The following is a 19,331-nucleotide window of genomic DNA, read 5'->3' as shown; positions in this document are numbered from 1 at the left end:
ATGCTATACCTGCTCTGTCTACAAGGGGGCAGCAGAGCTTTCTCTAAACAATCTAACTAGTTTGGCAACATAAATAATGAAACAAAGTCTCTTCATCCGTAGCCCTGCTGTGTCTGTCTCAGGTTGTTCCTGTCTGATTTTCAGAAATGACACCACACACTTTCTTTTTTTTGTCTATTTATTAAGGATTAAAAACATGAAAAAAGTCACCAAAAGGCCTTGAAAACAGACTGAATTGTACACACACAATGGCAAAATCTTTATACAAACATTGATAACACTAAGGCTAATGTGGTAAACCTCTATAAAAGAACTGTCTGACTTGTGTTCTCAGCAGTTGCTGAAGTTGGCACCGTGCTGACGAGTGTGTTCATGAGCTGGCTGTTTGCTGTGTGCTTGTTTGAGGTGAAACCTGAGTATTGAGAAGTTGTTTTTCTTTTGTTTTATTGGAAGAATTTTCAGAAACTGTGATTCAAAAGGGCCCCAGAAGTACTGTTCTGGCTCCATGGATTAAGACAAGTTGTGATGCTCGTCCTGAATGCTTAACAGTAGGGAGCATGAATGGACAAATGATCTGTAAATCACTAATAACAGTTAGATCCATGATCACTGATTTGATTAGATTATGAAAGATGGTTGAGCATTCGTGAACGTGTCTCCTAGGGTGGGGACCCGTGTCAAGAGAGTGGTGGCAGTGAGTGGGTGCTGGCTGGGTTGTACTTAACCCTGGATGGTGATGGAGGAGGCTGGGTGAGGTGAGGAGAGGAGGGGGATGGACGAATGTGGGAAATCTCTCTCTCAGACTCCTCATACTCAGACCCAGGACCCTCTGACCGTCCTCGAGGCCTGCGTAACTGAGGTGAGGAGGAAGAGGTGGGCATGCCTTTGAATTGTGAGGGGGAGTGGTGGGAGGAAGGGGGGCAGGTGGGGGAGAAGTAGCATCCAGGAACAGAGCAAGGATTGGGTGACGGTTGGCGATTGGGTGAGGGATATGGGCAACAAGGCGAGGAATGCCTCCCAGACAAGGGCTCACGAGGGCTGTGTGCTTGTTCCTTGGTGGATCTGGGTGATTCAGGCACCTTTGGCGTCTTGGGCGTGGTGGGTGTTTTTGGTGATTTGGAGACTTTAGGTGATCTGGGCATGGGATGAGGGGAACAGGAGTCAGCGCTGGGGTCTCCATTGTTGGCTCCAACCTTGTAGAGGAAGACGTCGTACTGAAGGGGTCCCTTGGTTTCTGGGTGGAGCTTGGCATCTTTAGGTAGAAGCACTTCCAGGCCGATAGTAACGCCATCCTGATGTGGAAACATGGTGAGTGGAGAGGGATGCAAGGATGTAGGGACAGTCACAGATGCAATGATAGTGAAATTAAAGTAGAAAAAACATGGATAAGGTTCAAGACAACTTTGTGATGGGAACAGATGTGATGTAGAGATAAGATGGCCAACTGATAACCCTAATATCTCTTCTTCTCATACAGGCAGAGTGGATGGTATTGGTGCCTGCACAAGATTTTACGGTAGTATGGTCTGTACAAAATTGAAAGACGGGACAGTCCTCTGAAAATGAAGCCATCAATACTCAGGACTTTCTACTACTACTCTACTACTCTTTTGTGCTCTTGCCTGTTCATCAACCTAACTCAGCCTGCTTCTGAAAATCTATCTTTGACGAGGGATGGGAATCGAAAATCGGTTCCTGTTGTGAATCGATAAGAAATGTTATATTGTTAGCCTTTGTGCTTAATGGTTCCCTTATCAATTCTTTACATTGTGCTGGGGCCGCCGGGCCTTTCGTCGACTAGTCTGAGATAACGTTTCCCAAGAAAACTCTGATTCAGGATTTTCAGCTTTAAGTTTTACTGAAGAACTGACTTCATAAAGAAATGTACCTTACTCTCTCTCGGGAGATTCATATTCAGTACATTTAAAATTGTATAAATCACCTTATTTACTAAAATAAAAAAATAGCGCAAGCTTGATGCTAACGTGTATGGAAAACTGCATTGATATGCTAGCAGTTAGCATACATCAGTATAACTTAAGCTCCAGAATAGAATTTCAACTTTCATCACAGAAACATATCACATCAACTCTTTGTAAAAAATACTGAGAATTTCAAATGTCAAAAGCTAACAGGCAATTGAAAGGCTCATGGCTGACTTCATAACTACGGAAAGCTTCCAAACAACTTCAACCATTGCTATAACCACTTTGAGACACTAGATGGCCTACTTAAATTATTAGTATGTTACAACGCAGTACATCAACGTCATATTGTGTGCAATATGACCTGTTCCTGTATAATTATGCCCAGAAATATCCAGACTCAGGGACCAATTACATTTTATTCACTCACAGTATAAACTCAATTAAATGTTGTTGACACAGAAAACCTGAAAAGCTACTTTTTGTACCAAGGAAATTCGCAACAGGAATTGATAAGGGAATCGATAAAGAATTGGATCAATAAGGGTATTGGTATTGTAAAAATCTTATCAATTCCCATCCCTATCTTTGACCCTAACTGTTTTCTTTCAATTCTGCCTGCAAATACAGCTTTTTAGAATTGCTTATCCTTTGTTACCATAACGTATGTGACGTATATGATGTGGTGTTTGTATGTGAGAAACCTTAACACTGACACTGCACTCACTGAACTTTCCACTACTGTGGGTCTAACCAATTCAAGAAGTGGTTAAGCTTGCCCTGTCATAGGGGCTGTTTTGGCTTCATTTTTGTACAACGGTTCATTGTCCATCTTGTCTTCGCTTCAAATAAAACTTTTTAAATCTAAAAAGTGGCCCTAATTTTAGATGTTAAAACACTTTAACAAACATACATATTTTATTCCATTCCAATCAATACTTTGGTCTTGTTTCCACACACCATAAATCTACCTTAGCTGAATTTCTTTCCAGATATTATAAGCTGCAAGCAATTTATAATTTCCATGTAGGCGATTTTAGTGCAGTATCTCTCTCCTTTTAGTGTCTAAAAACTCATATATCTGGCTCTTATGCTGCTAGGTGCACCTCTCTGATCAACAGTAAGTCACTACTTTTGGCTGTCTGCCACTTTTATACTGAATAGGTAGTCTCCAAGTGAGTGAATTAGAAAAGGGGAAACGGCTGAATGAGCTGAGAGGTGCTTTAAAGTTTCGGTAATAAATTTCTGATGATTTATTACTACAATAAAAAAACACTTCACGCATAAGTTGTACTGTGAGCAAAGTAAATACAGGGTTATTGATTAGATCCACTCAACAGGGTGAAAGTCATTATGATGCTCATATATGGAGGAACTATTTTTTTTTTTACAGGAAACTTTTAAAATATTTTCACTTTCTTGTAAAAGGGCTACTTTATGATTCCTGAAGAATAAAAATGGACAACTTTCATCTTGTATCCTTTAGATCCATTCAGTAGTCCATCCATGAATACAGGACAGTCACACATGCACAAATAGTCGATATGAAACATGAGCAAATGAAGCAGGACATTATAACAAATATTCAAGAATATCAAAGATGAAAAGTGGAAGATGAATGGTGGAGCGAGTGGTGAGTTTGATTGAGTATGATCATTGGCCACAAGTGAATGCTCATGTGAAAATGTGTATTACAGTAAAATGACATAAAAAATGCTCTCCAATAGAAAAAAACAAACAAATAGGGACACAAAATTAAAGCTGGTAACAAAGACTCCAGCATGTCTTCTCTCTGTCAAGGGTAGATGAGGTGAAGTTAAAAATAAATTGCAGTTACTCTGTTGGGAGCTCCAGCTCATTTTGGAGAGCTGTCCGTGGTGCTGAATTGGCTCGCAGTCTCCATTGTTTGTGTGGTGTAATCTGTGAGCAGCCTACTGTAGCACAAAAGCAGGGTCAGCCGTGCATTCAGTTATTATTAGCATGGGAGCGGCTGGGCAGTAGTTAGCTTCATCATGAGCAGACATGCAGAGAAAGAGTGAGCAAGAGAGCCAGAAAGACGGCAAGAGAGAGCAAAAGAGACTAAAGGCTGGGGGAAATAGAGCTCACAGCAACACACAGGGACAAGCTGGATTAAATTAAAAAGATTTATTCCAACAACTGTGAACTATAATCCTCCATGTTTACCCAAAAAAGTACAAAAGAACCTCAAGTACATTAAAGTATTATAAATCACATTGAAAACCAAGACACAGCGTGTTATATATGTATATAGATTCAAATATCAACTCCAAGCAATCACTTTGACCTCATGTAATCTAGACATATCCACTTATTAGCAAACATGAATATTTCGCAAATACAGATTCACTTGATTTCCACTTATGTCTTTAGCAAATTTTCAGACACTTTTTTGTTGATAACACCAATGCATGCGAGCAGAGAGAGAACGGTAAGGCGGGGCAGGCAGAGGTGAGGAAAGAAGAGAGGGAAGGAGGATTTGAGGGGGAAACAGGAGAGGAGACGATGAAGGAGCAAGAGTTCATTGGCCAGAGACCAAGGCAGGGCATCAGTAGAGAGGAAAGTCATTAGTTGGTCCAAGCCAGAGGTTTTAGTCCAGCGTTAGAGGCAGGTGGAGGAAGGAAAGGAGGCAGCAGGACCACTATGTGATCAGCGCTGGCATGGCCGCCTTGTAAACAGGACTATTGTGCTTCTCAAGTTGTGTCTTTACATTTATCATGTGCTCATTTTTTTTTACTTTAGGGTCTGATTGGACTGTTTGAGACTGTGTGCACTTTACATGTTGTAAAAAAATGTTAGCCTGTCTTGATGTCTTGTTGTTGTTGTTGTATATTTTTGGTCTCCCGCTGCACACTTATCTGAGTGGTGATATTATACCAGGTTGTTCTGGAGCATGTTTACCTCAGCGTTCTCCTCTGTGTTGTTAGGAGTGTGGGCGACTGAGATTGGACGGTTGTTCTCATGTTTGGGGGAGTGTGAGTTAAGGATGTTCATGGAGCCTTCTTCCTTGGCTTGTGGGGACTTTGCGGGGTCCTCTTGCTTCTGCGGCTCATCCTGTGGGAGGACATTTTGAGACTGTTTAAACCTGCCTCAGTCATACAAACTCATTTTTGTAGGTAACCAGCCAGTCCATATAAATAAATATATATATATATATATATATATATATATATATATATATATATATATATATATATATATATATATATGTGTGTGTGTGTGTGTGTGTGTGTGTGTGTGTGTGTGTGTGTGTGTGTGTGTGTGTGTAATAGTGGAAAGTCTGTGCAGAGTAAAAAACTTCCATTATATTAAGTTAACATGTTGAAGCTCCTCAAAGTGTTTCCTTTTATAGCTTTTGATTTAGGGTGATGGGGTCATCATATAGACTCATACTGGACCTTTATGATCAGTCCTTTATCGTATCAACTCACCTTGCCTCAGCATTAAAAAAAAATCCCAATCAGACCTCTGACATTTACAAAACTGCATTGCAACCCATGTGTCTGCTGGGGCTTTTTAGCCTCTTGACCTGACATTTAGAGCACCCCGCAGTAAGTGTCACTCATCTATAACCACTGCACGGAAATGCCAGCAAAGAGCTAAGAGCAGCTTCTGCGATTAAAATACAAGAATAATATGTTCACATGATTAAGCACTGCCAAGTATGGGCAATGGAGAGAAAATGAATACATTAAAAGCCCATCTGAGTGTCTGAAGAGTTCAGAGTGTGTGTTAATTCCAGGATATGAATGAGAAAGCTGTGATTGTGTGAATACAAAAGTATTGTTTCTGTGAATATGTGCATGTGCCGTTTGTAAATGGCCAATCCATTGATCGATTGGCTTGTCACAGACAATTGAAGGTCATGAGCACAGCAGGGCAGGAAGTGGGGCGCCATCGATCAGTAACACTGGCTACTCACAGACAACTCACTAAGCGCCCTTTCAAACACGGGACAACAAAATAAAAAAAAAAACTCAGTCACGGGAGCAATTTGTCTGTGTGCTGTTGATCTCTTTCCTTTCAGTGGTTAAATTCTGTTTGGTCACATCCCTTTTAACCCGATTCTCCATTATGCACTCAGATTAGGTGATAAACCAGGCATCAGTAAAATCAGATGATGGCTTAGTAACTCAGCAGGATAGTATGATTGATGAATGCCAAACAAGACTACACATAAATCACCCAGCAAACACATCCCCCCAACACATACAGATACAGATACATTCACATTTATATTCAAGGACACACAAGCACACACATGCTGCAACAAAATGGAATTCACTTCATAAAGGCACTACATGCACACCCTTCAGGAGGGCAGAGATAGGGAAATCTGCTGCAAAGGGACCCTAAAATGGATGTTATTGCAAAAGCAGTTGAAACAAAATGGAGGACAAGTTCTTTATTTAGCTTTCAAGAAGCTGAAGAGGCACAGGTAATTGAGGCAACACATGTGGGGAGAATGGCTACAGGAAGCCTTGCAAGAGGCAATTAATCATTTCACATACAGCACACAAGGAATACAGCTGATACACAATCAGATGTAGAGAGATTACTTCAAAGTGACGTCAAAGCAAAAAGGAGACCCAACGTCTGGCGTCTAGTGATTGCACAGTGGGTAAATTTAAAGCGAAGCAAAGGGAGGGGAACTGCTGCAGATGCTGTGGGCATTTCCACTCTGCTTACCTGGAAGTGGTTATAAGGGTTTCTGGGTTTATAATCCCAGGTATAGCTGGCTGCTGTTGGCCTCTGAGGGGATCAGTGTGTGTGAAAAGCATTAAACTCACATATTTTACATTCACAACTTTAGGCGGACATCTCAATGAGAGGTTATGGACTTAACAGGGAACCAGGGTGAGATGTGTGTGTATGTATGTACAGGCTTATATTTGTCAGGAATGTGCACAGAAATTACAATTAGATGCAGTTTAATCACTTTAAAAAAGGAGAGTATAGACAGGAAAGAAGGTTAGGGTTAAAGCAGACAGGAGTAAAGGAACTGTACATGCAGGCGACGTGACAGAAAGAGATAACTGCAGAGGGCAAACAAAGGCTGAGGAAGGGGGGAGTAAACATGGGGAGAGTTGGGGCGTACCTGACAGATAATGTTGTCATAGTACGCCAGGTTGTGTGTGTGAGCTTGAGGAGCAGGCGGGGGGGTGTCACACAGTTTCCTTACATTTGGCTGAGAGCCGTCAGCTGTTGTGGAAACAGAAAGGCCGTCCGTCTGTGGCTCACTGCTCTGTGGGCGGAACTTACTGTAGGAGGGCAAAGACACAGAGAGATATATAACTCACTCTTGTTTTTAGTGACGCATTCTGTGCAATTCTATTCACTTTGTAAGTTTGTAACAAAAGATACATTTGCACAGATACAACAAAAGCATTCAGGCAACTCTTGCACTGTTTATAAATCCATAATATAGACAAATTTCATTGAGAGGAGAAATAAAGCACTACCTACATTCTGTAATTTGTGTGGTATTGTGTTGTATCATGGCCAGTTCTATTGTGTCATATTGTGTCTTATTGTGCCATATTGTGCCATATTGTGTTGTAATGTGTCATGTTTTGTTGTCTTATGTTGTGTCCTGTTACATTGTATTGTATCATAATGTGTCATATTGTGTCGTGCTGTATTGTGTCCTATATTGTCACATTGCGTTGTATCATCTCCTGTCCTGTTGTACCATGTCTTGTTGCGTCATGTCACATTGTGTCATGTCACGTTGTCATGCTGTGTCCCGTAGTGTCCAATCCTGCCATATCACATCTTTTCGTATTGTTTCATGTCCTGTCGTGTTGTACCAGGTCCTGGTATGTCGTGTTCAGGGCTTGACATTAACTTTTTTGCTCACCACCCACTGTGGCTGGTGGTATCCCTGAGTTACTAGCCACTTAGTATTTTCACTGGCCACAATTTGTTGTTGGATAATTATGTTCAATATGATTAAAGCCGATGATGACATGCTAAAGTTTACTTAAAAAAGATTTACAACCTCTTTAAATGTAAATGACTCCTATGCACACTCAAAACAAGACTACATCAATGTTAAAATCCACAGGTCCTTAATCAGGTATTCAGCTCTGATAAAGTTGTGTGTAACATTGTGCTCCTTTCACATGGAAATATGCAGTCTATTAAGACATAGTAATTAAAATAGTAGTTTGTTATTGCTTATAATACAATGGTTAAGGGGATTAATTGAACTGATAAAAACTCAGCGAGACACTGTCTGCTTAAATATTTATAAACGATTGTAATCAGAAAATCATTTCTTTTTTCATGAGAATGACAATGAAGGAGAGGTAAATTAAATTTCCTCAGAGCTTTCATCATCAGAGTCATCTTTTTGCTTGTCTCTCTGCTCCATGTTTGAGATAAAATTCAACCCGCCAAAGTGGCCAGTGGGAGCGGCGGTGTTACCAGCCACTGCTGAAATCCACCAGCAATTGGCCAGTTGGCCGCTGTTAATGTCAAGCCCTGGTCGTGTTGTATAGTGTGACATTGTGTCAGATTATGTTGTCATGCCATGTCCTGTCATGTCCAGACTTGTCATATCATGTTGTTTTTTGTTGTTTTTATGTCATTTAATGTCCTGTAGTGTTGTATTGTGTTGCATTGTGTCACTTTGTGTAATATAATGTTGTTGTGCCATGTCCCATCGTGTCCAATCATGTTGTATCATGTCTTTTCGTTTTGTTCAATGTCCCGTCATGTTGTATTGTGTCCTGTCATGTTATACCATGTCCTGTTGTATAGTGTTGTTTTGTGTCCTGTGCCTTGTCCCGTCGTGTCATGTCCTGTTGTTTTTAAGTCGTTTAATTTCCTGTAGTGTTGCATTGTGTCCCGTCGTTATGTATTGTGCGCTGTTGAGTCGAGTTGTACCGTGTCACATTTTGTCATATCATGTTGTTGTGCTGTGTCCCATCATGTCATATTGTGTTGTTTACTGTCCTGTAGTGTTGTATCATGTCCTGTCGTGTTTTATCATGTGCCATTGTGCCCTATTGTGTCATATCATGTTGTATTGTATCAGATTGGGTCATATTGTGTCACACCATATTGTATCTTATCGTACCGTGTTGTTATTTGTCTTGCCTTGTCATGTTGTTTTGATAGAGTATCTTACCAAAATCATCTTACTGAGTCATATGCATCAATGTCATACAATATACTATAGAGATCCCAATCTTAACTTAACCTATATTTTGGTGTCTTGTTTTTGTGGTTTGCTAGAGTATCTAACCTATCATATCATATCATATCATATCATATCATATCATATCATATCATATCATATCATATCATATCATATCATATCATATCATATCATATCTCATAACATGTCCTATCCTAGCCCATGTATTGTATTATCTTGTACCATACATGTGTCCAAATTTTGCTCCATTGCCTTGCAGTGTAAAACTGGGGTCTGATAGACAGTATTAGTTTTTCATCACAGTTTAAGCACATGAATGATTGAGTTCATACTAAAGGGAATTAGATCATCTCTAAAGACCAGCTTTCAGTTGGCAAGTATAAATCAAATAGGATTAAATTTGATAGATGTTCCCTGCTTGTTCCACATTTCCACATCCCCATGTTGTTCCCCTCTCTCCCTCTCCTGGTATTTCTGTGCTCCACAAATCATTTCCACTGAATTTGCCTCACAGCCATGGAGTAGTAGAGTCTACCAGGAACAAGACTCACACGGATATTGTCCCATTGCTCAATATCTAGACAGTAGTATAATTTACACTACATATTTTTACACTCTCACCTTCCAATCTCCATCTCACACACTCATAGACACACACACACCTGCGTTTGCGGAGGCGCTTGTTCTCATTCTTAAGGCGGTGCAGCCTCTTGGCAAAGAACACAATGATCATGAAGAGGAGGATAAGCATCCCCGAGGACACGCCCACCACTACACACAACACCTGGAACTCTGTCACCATCCAATCACAGCGGGTACCCTTGTTCCAGATGTAGTCCTGCACGTTGCACCTGAAAAAATGGCAAAAGGTCTCTCTGTGATAAACACTTTAAGTTCTTAGTCATGTTGTCAGGAAAACAAGCTTGGTATTACTCAAGATAAAGCCATGAGGTTTAATAAGAATGCATAAATTCTGCGCAAGTATATTTACAATATTTGTAGTGGCAGCATGTTAGCCTGAGTTAAGGGTGTAAAATGTTACTTGGAACTGATGAGATGTGTCCTGAGGTCTGCAGCAAAGCAGGGATTCGGCCCACTGCCCAGCTCTTAATGAGATCAAAGGATCAGGACACGTGCAAGCATATGTGTGTGTTGTTCCCATATTCCTGTCTTTTTCTGTGAAATTACATGTGTGTGTTTGGACTGAGCCAGAATGACTCAGCGTGTGTGTGTAAATGTGATTTTGTGTATGCTTTCACTCTGCAGGTATGGTGGCATGAGCAACAGTTTACCTACTAGCTTACAGCACGGCTGCAGGGTAGGACAGATGGTGCTATCAAGGCGTGGTGCATGTGCACAAGTGAGTACCTCTATGGGTGTGTGTTCACATGCACAACAAGAGTGTGTTTTTATTTACATGTGAATCCCTCCCTGACCTTAGGTCATTGTCATTTTCTGGGTACTATCTATGTAAGCCTACATCATCTGTCACCCCCCACCCCCACCCCCCTCCAAAACTGAGCTAATCCTTTGGCGACCCTGCTGTGATCTTGACGAACCATCATGACACATTAAGCCAACCCTCTATATCTCTGTGCGTGTGTCTTTCCAGTGTGTGTATGCCTCCCAGAAGTGTCCTAAATCTCGTTCTTTGTGTTAGAGGCAGATCATACTGGAAATCATCCCATCAAGATAAATAAAAAGGGGGGGATGTTTGAGCACCCTATAACTTCCCGAGCACACCCATGATGTCTATTTCTCATTGGGTTGCAGAAGAAAGCAGTTCGCCAGTGAGGTTCAGGACTAACCTTGCCAAGAAGATCAAGACTTGGTGTTTAGAGTGTTGTGATCCTCTAGATAAAATAAAAACTAGTAAAAGGCAGACCTGTGATTTTGGTGAAGAGTCCTGAGATAACTTTTGTTAGGATTTGAGGCTATAAAATAAAATGCAACAGCTTAAAATGCACAAGGAAGAAGACCCTGCCCTGTTTGTCCCCCAATGCAGACAGGGCACTAGGGAGCAGTGCTGCTTACTGCCCCGTTTTATGTTAATTTACAAATGTTTAAGTTTTTCTCACCTGCAGAAGGCTCCCATTCCTGCTACCACAGTGCACACTCCTCCATTGAAGCAGAAATTGGGTTTAAGATCACACTGAGACACACACACCCCAGACTCTGAGCGCTCAAAGCCCAGTCTGCAGCCGTCTGCTCCAATGGCACCACCAGAGCCTAACCTATCACTGCTGTCTGGCCCTGGCCTGGGAGAAGCCGGAAAGGAAGGCCTGCTCTCTACCTTAGGACTCCCGTTAGGTTTCACATTTTCTGGAACAGCTGGAGCACCAGCCAGGAGTGGGTTCTCGTCTTCCATGTCAGCTGGGGGTGATGGTGTGGGCTCAGGTTCTGGGGTTGCATCTAATGCAGAAAGGTCATCATCAGGAGACAGATAGTCATAAAAATCAGAGAGCGTCCATGCAGTAGGGTCTCCACTTTTTTGCTTCTGGGGTTTAGGAACTTTAGCCCAATCTAGAGCACCATCAGGAGCAACAACATCCGGCGCAGGGCTATGAAACTCTACTGTAATGACGTCATCAGTCATAGGGTTTCCTGGTTGGTCTGGACCCCCTCCTCCAGCTGTGAGCTCCTCCCCTCCAGGTGTTTCCTCTTCTATGAAATCTAAGTAGGTGTGTTTTTGGTTATGGTGGCGTTTGGTGGAGCTGAGTGGGAGTGTTGCCCCGAACGTGTGCCCTGCTCCAATTAGGTGGTCTCTCTCTGCTGAGTCATCACTGAGGACCATCCTGGTGTTCAAGGCCTGCTTGTTTAGAGATGATCGATTGTGGTGATGATGATGATGCCTGCCGAGGGAATGCCTCCCTGTCAGTCAGAGACAAAAAAGGTATTAAAAATCTGACACAGCAGTTTGGGATTAAACTTACCTAAAGTTGGAGGAATCCAAATCAAATGACTTTTACATAAATATTTGTTCCAACTAAATTGTTTGATTGGGCAATGTTCCATGAGTACTGACATATTACACTTTGTCACTTGGACGTTTCACTTTATGTACCTGTCACTCTGCCCCCGGTATTCTAGATACCATTAACATAACAGCACACATTGTCTGGCTTTATCAATCACACACATCATCAAAGCAACTGTTGAGAAATTTTGATTTTAAGTGTTAAATAACTCAATGCATGTATTGGTTGTTTCTAAATACTTTTTACTCTGTTGATGTGTTCAAGCAACAACATGCACATGTCACGCTGATGAGCTGAATACATTAGTACGCTCTGATTGTCTTCAGCATTCGCTTGTAGCCAAGAGCTGTGATGATATCCTCTATAACAGCTTCTTTTTGTGGCCTGGCTTTAGATTGTTACTTCAATTAAAGTCGTCTAAAACACAACAAATTTGGGAATCTCTAATACTGAGGTTATATTCTGGACATCAATAAGCTGTTCACATGCTTTGGAGTACTCCCTGGTAAACAGACCAATGCCTAAAAATCGATTGATCCTTTGATCTTATAGTCAACACTACAACAAGAGGGCACACTAGGATTTTGTCTGTAATCTTGTGCAAATGTAGATTCTAAAGCATGATAAACAAAGACTTGTAGACGCACATATAACATGCTTCTGATGTGAGTCTTATCCCTGTGTGCTTGCTCTGTTTTATTATATAAACACAGTGGCCCATGGATGAGACGTGAATAATTTAAACAGATCCCTGTAGTATTCTGCAGAGATGCCTTCAGGCTGTACAGGCCCGTTTTCTCTGAGAACACTGTTATTGTGTCAACACATCCTTCACTAACTGATTTCAACAAACACACAATTCGATAAAAATGTGCCATGAGAAATGAACTGTTCCCCTACAAGAGCTGAAACCCCCCACCCGCTGTGTTTCCTGGTTAGAAGCTAAGTGATTAATTATCAAAGAACTCAGAACAAGAGCTGAAGACTGCCGTGTAATCAGACCGTGGTGATTCAGGATTAGGCACATTGAGTGATTGACTAATGTGCTCTAGTGACCAAGAGTGGGTGAGGATTAGATTAGGATTTAGAGCTATAGGTTAGGCTGATTGGTCAGGCACTTCTCCTGTACTTTGCAATCTGCACAGCAGCAGGGAAGAGAGCAGAGATGTACAGACTGATAGGAACTGTATTCATTTAATTGAGTAGTCCGTACAATTCACTTTGTGTGAAGCCAGATATTTTTAAAACCTAAAACACTTTGAAAAATTCATTTGGGCCTAAAGTTCCAAAAGTACAAGACCTGGTGGGCCAGACTTGGATCTAAAAATATGTACCCAATGGGTTTACAAGATTGGAGCTGTTCTAAGAGCAAAGAGTCCATGAAAATGCAACTTTTATTAGTTGGCTTAGCTAATATTAAGACTGTAGCTCATTTTGTCACATTCAAATGAAACTAAACACATCTGTCAAAACCTCAACAGAAATAGGCTATATTTGGCCTAAAGAATGTTGGTTAGAGGGGGATTTATACAAAACCAGAAAAACAAAACTCAACTGATGACTGAAAGGAAGCTAACAGCTGTCTAAGATTGAAAACAGAGGAAAATAGCATAGAAAATATTCCCCTGCTATAAAACTGAAAGAAAATGTTAAGCTTCAGGATGCAAGAAAGACTTGTTGTTTTACTCCTAACGAGATTTTTCAATCTTTCTGCACCTTTTTGCTTAGCTACACTCATAACAGTTAGCACAAGAAAAAATGCATTATTAATGTGAAGTATAACTCTATAAGAAAGTAAACCTGTGCACTTTTGAGGAAGTCAGAATGTATCTGTTAGGGAGTGAAATAGAAAGAAAGAAAGAAAGAAAGAAAGAAAGAAAGAAAGAAAGAAAGAAAGAAAGAAAGAAAGAAAGAAAGAAAGAAGCTGCTGTTGTACTGTTTTGGGAACATTTTTCTTGCACTTGAGTCTTCGTTCCCACAGTTTGCTGAACTTTAGGAAACCATTTCAACACTCTTTTCCACTGACAGAATACTTGGCTGAACGGTGTCTCTCCCATTGCATCTCTCGAATCACTGTGTCCAATGAGATCACAGCATTCAGTGTCTGGCGGTTCCATTCAGAGCTAATACTAAAACCATCTGAACGTGCCTTGAGTCACGAAGACTAGTGGTGGCAGAGGAAGCAAGAGATCCACCTAACATACACACTCACACAGACACAGGCACACACACACACACACGCTCCAGTTGCCATGGTGAGATGTAAAGAGGTGCCATGTTGAAAGGAGGAATGGAGAGAGGGAGTTGCAGTGGAAACAGAGAATCCAGTGTTTCGCTCCCTTGCTCTCTTGTTTTTTAATCAATCAGCCTGCCAGTCAGTTGGTGTTGATATGCCAACTCCATCTCTGGGAAAAAACTGTGGCGCAATGAACTTCAACACTTCACAGTTTGTGGGCGAGATTGACATGCCCCAACAAGTTTACACTGATTGAGAGTTATTCGGGTTTCATTTAAAAAGGTTCATCTGCCAATTTGTTTCCTGACAAGATTTAGATGCAGCATCCTGTTGGCAGCTGGCAGTGTCATAGTGATTACAAGAGCAAAAGGGGAACATGAAGAGATTACAAGAGCAGGACGAGCAAATTGGACGCATGAGCCCCTGCCCATTTGATTCCCCTCTTAGAAATGGTGTGATCTGTGCCTTGAACTGCTGCTCAGCTATTCACCTCTGGCTTCATGCTGAGATAGTCACTATGGTAACAAGTTTTACCTGAGGTCAACGGGATTGACTGGAATGAAGAATATTCACAGACTCAATGATACACATTCAGTAACTTAAATATATTTGAAAGCAAATCATGATGTCACAAGAAAGAGTTTTTTTCACCCTTTTAAAGAAATCTTAAATTATTTCTGAGACAAGCTGCCACACCCACCATCTTAGTCAACTATAAATAGCCCTGTTCCTTCATCATTGTTTGTGTGCGTGTGTGAATACAAGGAGGCTGGTGAGATGTGATGATCTGATCAGTTCTGACAGATCATGAGATTTCTGGGGCTACAGGGCAGATGGACCTCACAGTATGCATTCGCTCACACAGTGGACACACGAACCACAAATACACATTCACATACGCTATACACCCTGGAGTCTGGATATGATCCATGTTGTTTTTCAAGGCCTTAAAAACCACGTTAGTATGGATGGGTTGATTGATTTGGTTTATGGGCTACAGGGCAAAAAATGATTCAGCAAATAATATTCATTTGTTCACAATTCTATCTGTGATATACAAGTAGGTAGAGAGAGAGAATGAAGACATAATGGGCGTTCTCCTCTATTATTCAAGAATTAAAGAAAAATAATTCATTAATCCAAAACAAAACTTCCAAATTGTTTTGAAAAATGTTTTAGCTCTTGTTTCATTACTGATTATTTAAAGGACTGGCCCTGCAATGAAAGGAAAAACTTTGCAGAGTTGCAGCAATTAGGTAAGTCTGCTATTTAAAAAAAAAAATGACGTCATTGTAGTTCATTGGGTTTCATTTCAGCCTCAACGGAACCAAAATTGGGACTATATTAGTGTCCGTTTTGCTAAGCGGTAGGAAAAGACTCAATAATTGTTCTCCATTGTCTCCCCCCTCACGTTCAGGGAAATGAATGAAGGTTCACCTACTGATGAATCGGAAGCCATGCACGTGCTCCCCGGGGTTTTAACTGACAGACAGGACATCAGGCTCATAGCCTATTTACCGGTCAATATGTCACTGTGTTAACGCCTGGTTACACATTGAGGGCGTGAGATGCGACTAGAAAGGGTGGGGGGCTCTCAAAAACCGTGTCGGCGCGTGCCCAAGTGAACCCCGGCGACCCTCTACGTGCACGAGCCACCCTGTTGCTGGGCAGCGACGGCAGCGCTCAAATCAACATTTCACTCATTTTTTTCCCCCACAACTGTCATTGCTCGCGCGGGCACGTGGAATTAGGTTCTTAATTATTTCCACAGTGCCTGTCTCAAGGGACAGGGACAGTATATGAGAAGGCGAGGGGAGGGTGAGGTGAAGCGGGTCCGGTAGTCTCAGGCATCCCCTTGGATATCTGGAGGAATTCAATTCTTTCACCGCCATGAATAGGTCCCCTGTTGCCTGGCCGCGATGCACCTAATCCCGCCTTTGTCTGGGCCACGCACCGCGGCGGCGAGACGCAGCTGCAGTACTTAACTGTCGTCTGTTTCTCTGATCACCCACAGGCCTGTCTTTCTACCTGAAGTGCATATACTCCTTAGCTAATACTATTTGAAATAGGAGAGCTCCATTTGCACTGAATGAAACCAGGATAAAGCAGTTTTCTGTAGCCTATCACAGCTTGAAAAAGCATTGCAATGCATCCTAGCAATATTCAGGTATCACAAATGATCAATTTAGCTTTTAGCAAGGAGACAGACAAAATAAAATATACAACGGATTTTGATAGAACAGCACAGTAATAGACTGACAGTCATTTTAATGTATTTTTTATTGCAAGAATGAGCTCTACTGTACTTGTGTGGGCGAAATGTGATTATCTGTAAGCCTAAGTAAATCACTCAATTAAAAAATATATGGGCCCTATACATGTAAAATCGTTGCTCAGCAGGTTACTGTAGGGCACATGGACTCATGGTGATCATAAAGAAAAAAATTATGAAAATCAATCATCAATGCATTTTGGGGGAAAAAAAATCCAAGCTGCTAATTAAGACCAGTGCATTTGACGTTTTCCATGTTATATCTACCAATGCAGGTGTGATTTGTTTCACGCACGTGCGCGCTTTCTCGCACTAACACACACGCATTGGGTGGGACTCTGGTGTATGTGTAGCGGGCTTACCGTGAACATGCAGGGGGACGATGACCAGTGAGATGGTCAATAGCAACTGCCAGGTCCCCAAACGTCTGTCAGCGTACGCCATAGTATGGGCTCCCCCTTTGACACGCTAATGTAAACTGTGTGATCCCGTTCCTCGGTGTACCAAGATTGTGGAGCTGTGCACAATAATCCTCAGAGCGGATCTTCCAAAAGTTCAAATCTTGCCGGTTTTCTCCATGCCCTCGTTACTCTCCTTCGCAGCTCCCGTGTGTGTCCGAACCGTTCAACAGCTCGGGTTCGGTTCCATTTTACCGCGCGGGTCGCCTCTAGCTCCTCCACACCTTTTGGCGCGCGCGTGTGTCCCTCTGCACTCTCGGGGTCCGTGGATCGGCAGCACCAGCAGCAGCACCGCGAGGGGCTGTAGTAGTAATGCGCGCGACCTGCGGAGGGTTCTGCGGACGAGATTTTAATGAGCCGGGTTCATTGCTGCCTGTCTTCATGCATGTAGTCTGTTAAGCCTTCCCCACTGGAGAAAACCGGCAAAGCACGGCGCGCGCGCACGCAGCGCGTTTGGGTGTCAAAGTGCCAGAACACACACACACACACACACACACACACACACACACGCATGTACACACGGACACGCAGTGGAGTAAATGCTCATCAGTGGACAGCCACAGCTTACAGTATCAGCTGTAGAATAGGGCTGAGTGAGGGATTTAAACAGCGTCTGTTGTCACTAGAAGTCAATATGGTCCATTTTACACCACAGCTGATTAGTGTGACCAGTATGTCCAGGCGCCCCCTCCTCTCTGCTTGGTGTTTGTGTGTCAGTGGGTTGTTTGGGTGCATGTGTCTCTCTCCAGCACAGATAATTGTGTGTGTAATGGTTTTCACGGGATGAATAAACGTCTTACTGTCATATTGTGATAAGGACAATTGCATCTGCCACTTGATCTAACCCCTCAAAACATGCACACACCACACATACATTTATATTGACCAAGTCTGACCAAAGACGCCTCCTTCCACCCATCTACCTGGCACACCCTATTCAATTTACACACATTACTCTTTAACACATATGGTAGTTTCTGAATAAAAAATGTAATTGCTGCTGTGTTTTGAAAATCCATTTCCCCTTCTCTGTCACATTTATTGCCACAGACATCAAACAAAATGGCCTACAGAGGGCTTATTGCCCATCCTGCTCTGAAATTAGATTGTATCACATACATCAGGCAATGATTAAGACCAGTGCTTTGTCCCTAGTGTGGAAAATAAACTCACTTCTCAGTGGTAAAGAAGTGAATTGATCCCGGCTCCTGCTGTGCGCAGCCTCCCACTATTTCACTTTTAATTACACTGAAAATCCCACCAACTGGATCCCCACCTCAAATCCTTCTTTCAGCAATAGGAGAGGGGGTTTGTATATGAGGAAGAGACGGGAGAGTGGGAGACAGAAAGACAAATGGATTGGACAAAAGAGGGGAAGAGGTTGTGCATGTGTGTGAGAGGCAGAGAGATGAGACTCAGAGGACCCACAGACATGAGCGAACATGGCTAACAGAAGAGATGGAGCTGCAGAGCGGTGGAGAAGGAACAACAGAAAACTGTTCACTGATGCTCTGCCAAACAGAGCAGAAAGAAATTGCTTCCTCACTCGCTTACCCCCCCCAACACACACACACACACACACACACACACACACACACACACACACACACACACACACACACACACACACACACACGCATGCGTTCATATCTACTGTGATAAATACACATAGGCACAAACATCCAACCTTTAAAACTCCCTCTCCTCCTATAGTGATTGAATTTATTTGCAGTGCCTGGCCTTTTTCTACAAGCAGGGTGGGTCAGTAATGCGCAGGATGAACAGATGGAACTCACTAAGAACCAGAATGAAAGAATAGCACACCTTTATCAACGCCAAGCCCTGTGTGTGTGTTTGTGTGTGTGTGTGTGTGTGTGTGTGTGTGTGTGTGTGTGTGTGTGTGTGTGTGTGTGTGTGTGTGTGTGTGTGTGTGTGTGTGTGTGTGTGTGTGTGTTTATACATGTCATGTTTGTGCATCTTTGTTTTTTCCATCCTGTCGCTGTGCTGAACAGTGAGAGGTAGGCAGGATGTCCAAATCCCCTATAGTGTGTCCTCTGTGTTTGTGTGTGTGTGTTTACCCAGTAGATACTAAAGCAGTATCTACTGGGTGAAGAATCTGATTTTCGAGCTGCAACTACAGTGATAAAACCCTCATAACTAGAAAAGCACTCAGGGAGCACAGACTTCCACCAAGCATATTGTGATTGTCACCAACACTTTAGTCCTTCTTTAATGTTATACTCCCTTTCATCAGACTGTCTGCTACAATTTGGTGTTAG

General features: G+C 42.2%; 1 protein-coding gene across 3 annotated transcripts; it reads right to left on the bottom strand.

Annotated features, from left to right (window-relative positions):
* Nucleotides 1-232: 232 nt before the first annotated feature.
* Nucleotides 233-17,676, bottom strand: LOC141802874 (uncharacterized). Of its 3 annotated transcripts, XM_074686656.1 has the most exons (7): nt 16,957-17,676; nt 11,187-11,979; nt 9,771-9,959; nt 7,126-7,204; nt 6,633-6,695; nt 4,845-4,997; nt 233-1,292 (listed from the first exon to the last, which is right to left on the bottom strand). In XM_074686656.1, exons 1-7 carry the CDS (start codon nt 17,036-17,038, stop codon nt 678-680), a joined length of 1,974 nt encoding a protein of 657 aa, XP_074542757.1. In that variant the 5' UTR covers nt 17,039-17,676; the 3' UTR covers nt 233-677. The 3 variants fall into 3 exon arrangements, with proteins under 3 accessions (XP_074542757.1, XP_074542758.1, XP_074542756.1); XM_074686657.1 differs by lacking the exon at nt 6,633-6,695 and having other exon boundaries at nt 237-1,292; nt 16,957-17,672; XM_074686655.1 differs by lacking the exon at nt 6,633-6,695 and having other exon boundaries at nt 243-1,292; nt 7,042-7,204; nt 16,957-17,666.
* Nucleotides 17,677-19,331: the final 1,655 nt, after the last annotated feature.

The sequence above is a fragment of the Halichoeres trimaculatus genome, unplaced genomic scaffold (assembly GCF_033239565.1).
Source record: "Halichoeres trimaculatus isolate MK-OKI-2021-1 unplaced genomic scaffold, fHalTri1.1 fHalTri1_scaffold_14, whole genome shotgun sequence".
NCBI classification, from domain to species: domain Eukaryota; kingdom Metazoa; phylum Chordata; class Actinopteri; order Labriformes; family Labridae; genus Halichoeres; species Halichoeres trimaculatus.
The sequence above is the reverse complement of the archived record's forward strand: the minus strand, read 5'-3'. Positions and strand labels throughout refer to the sequence as shown.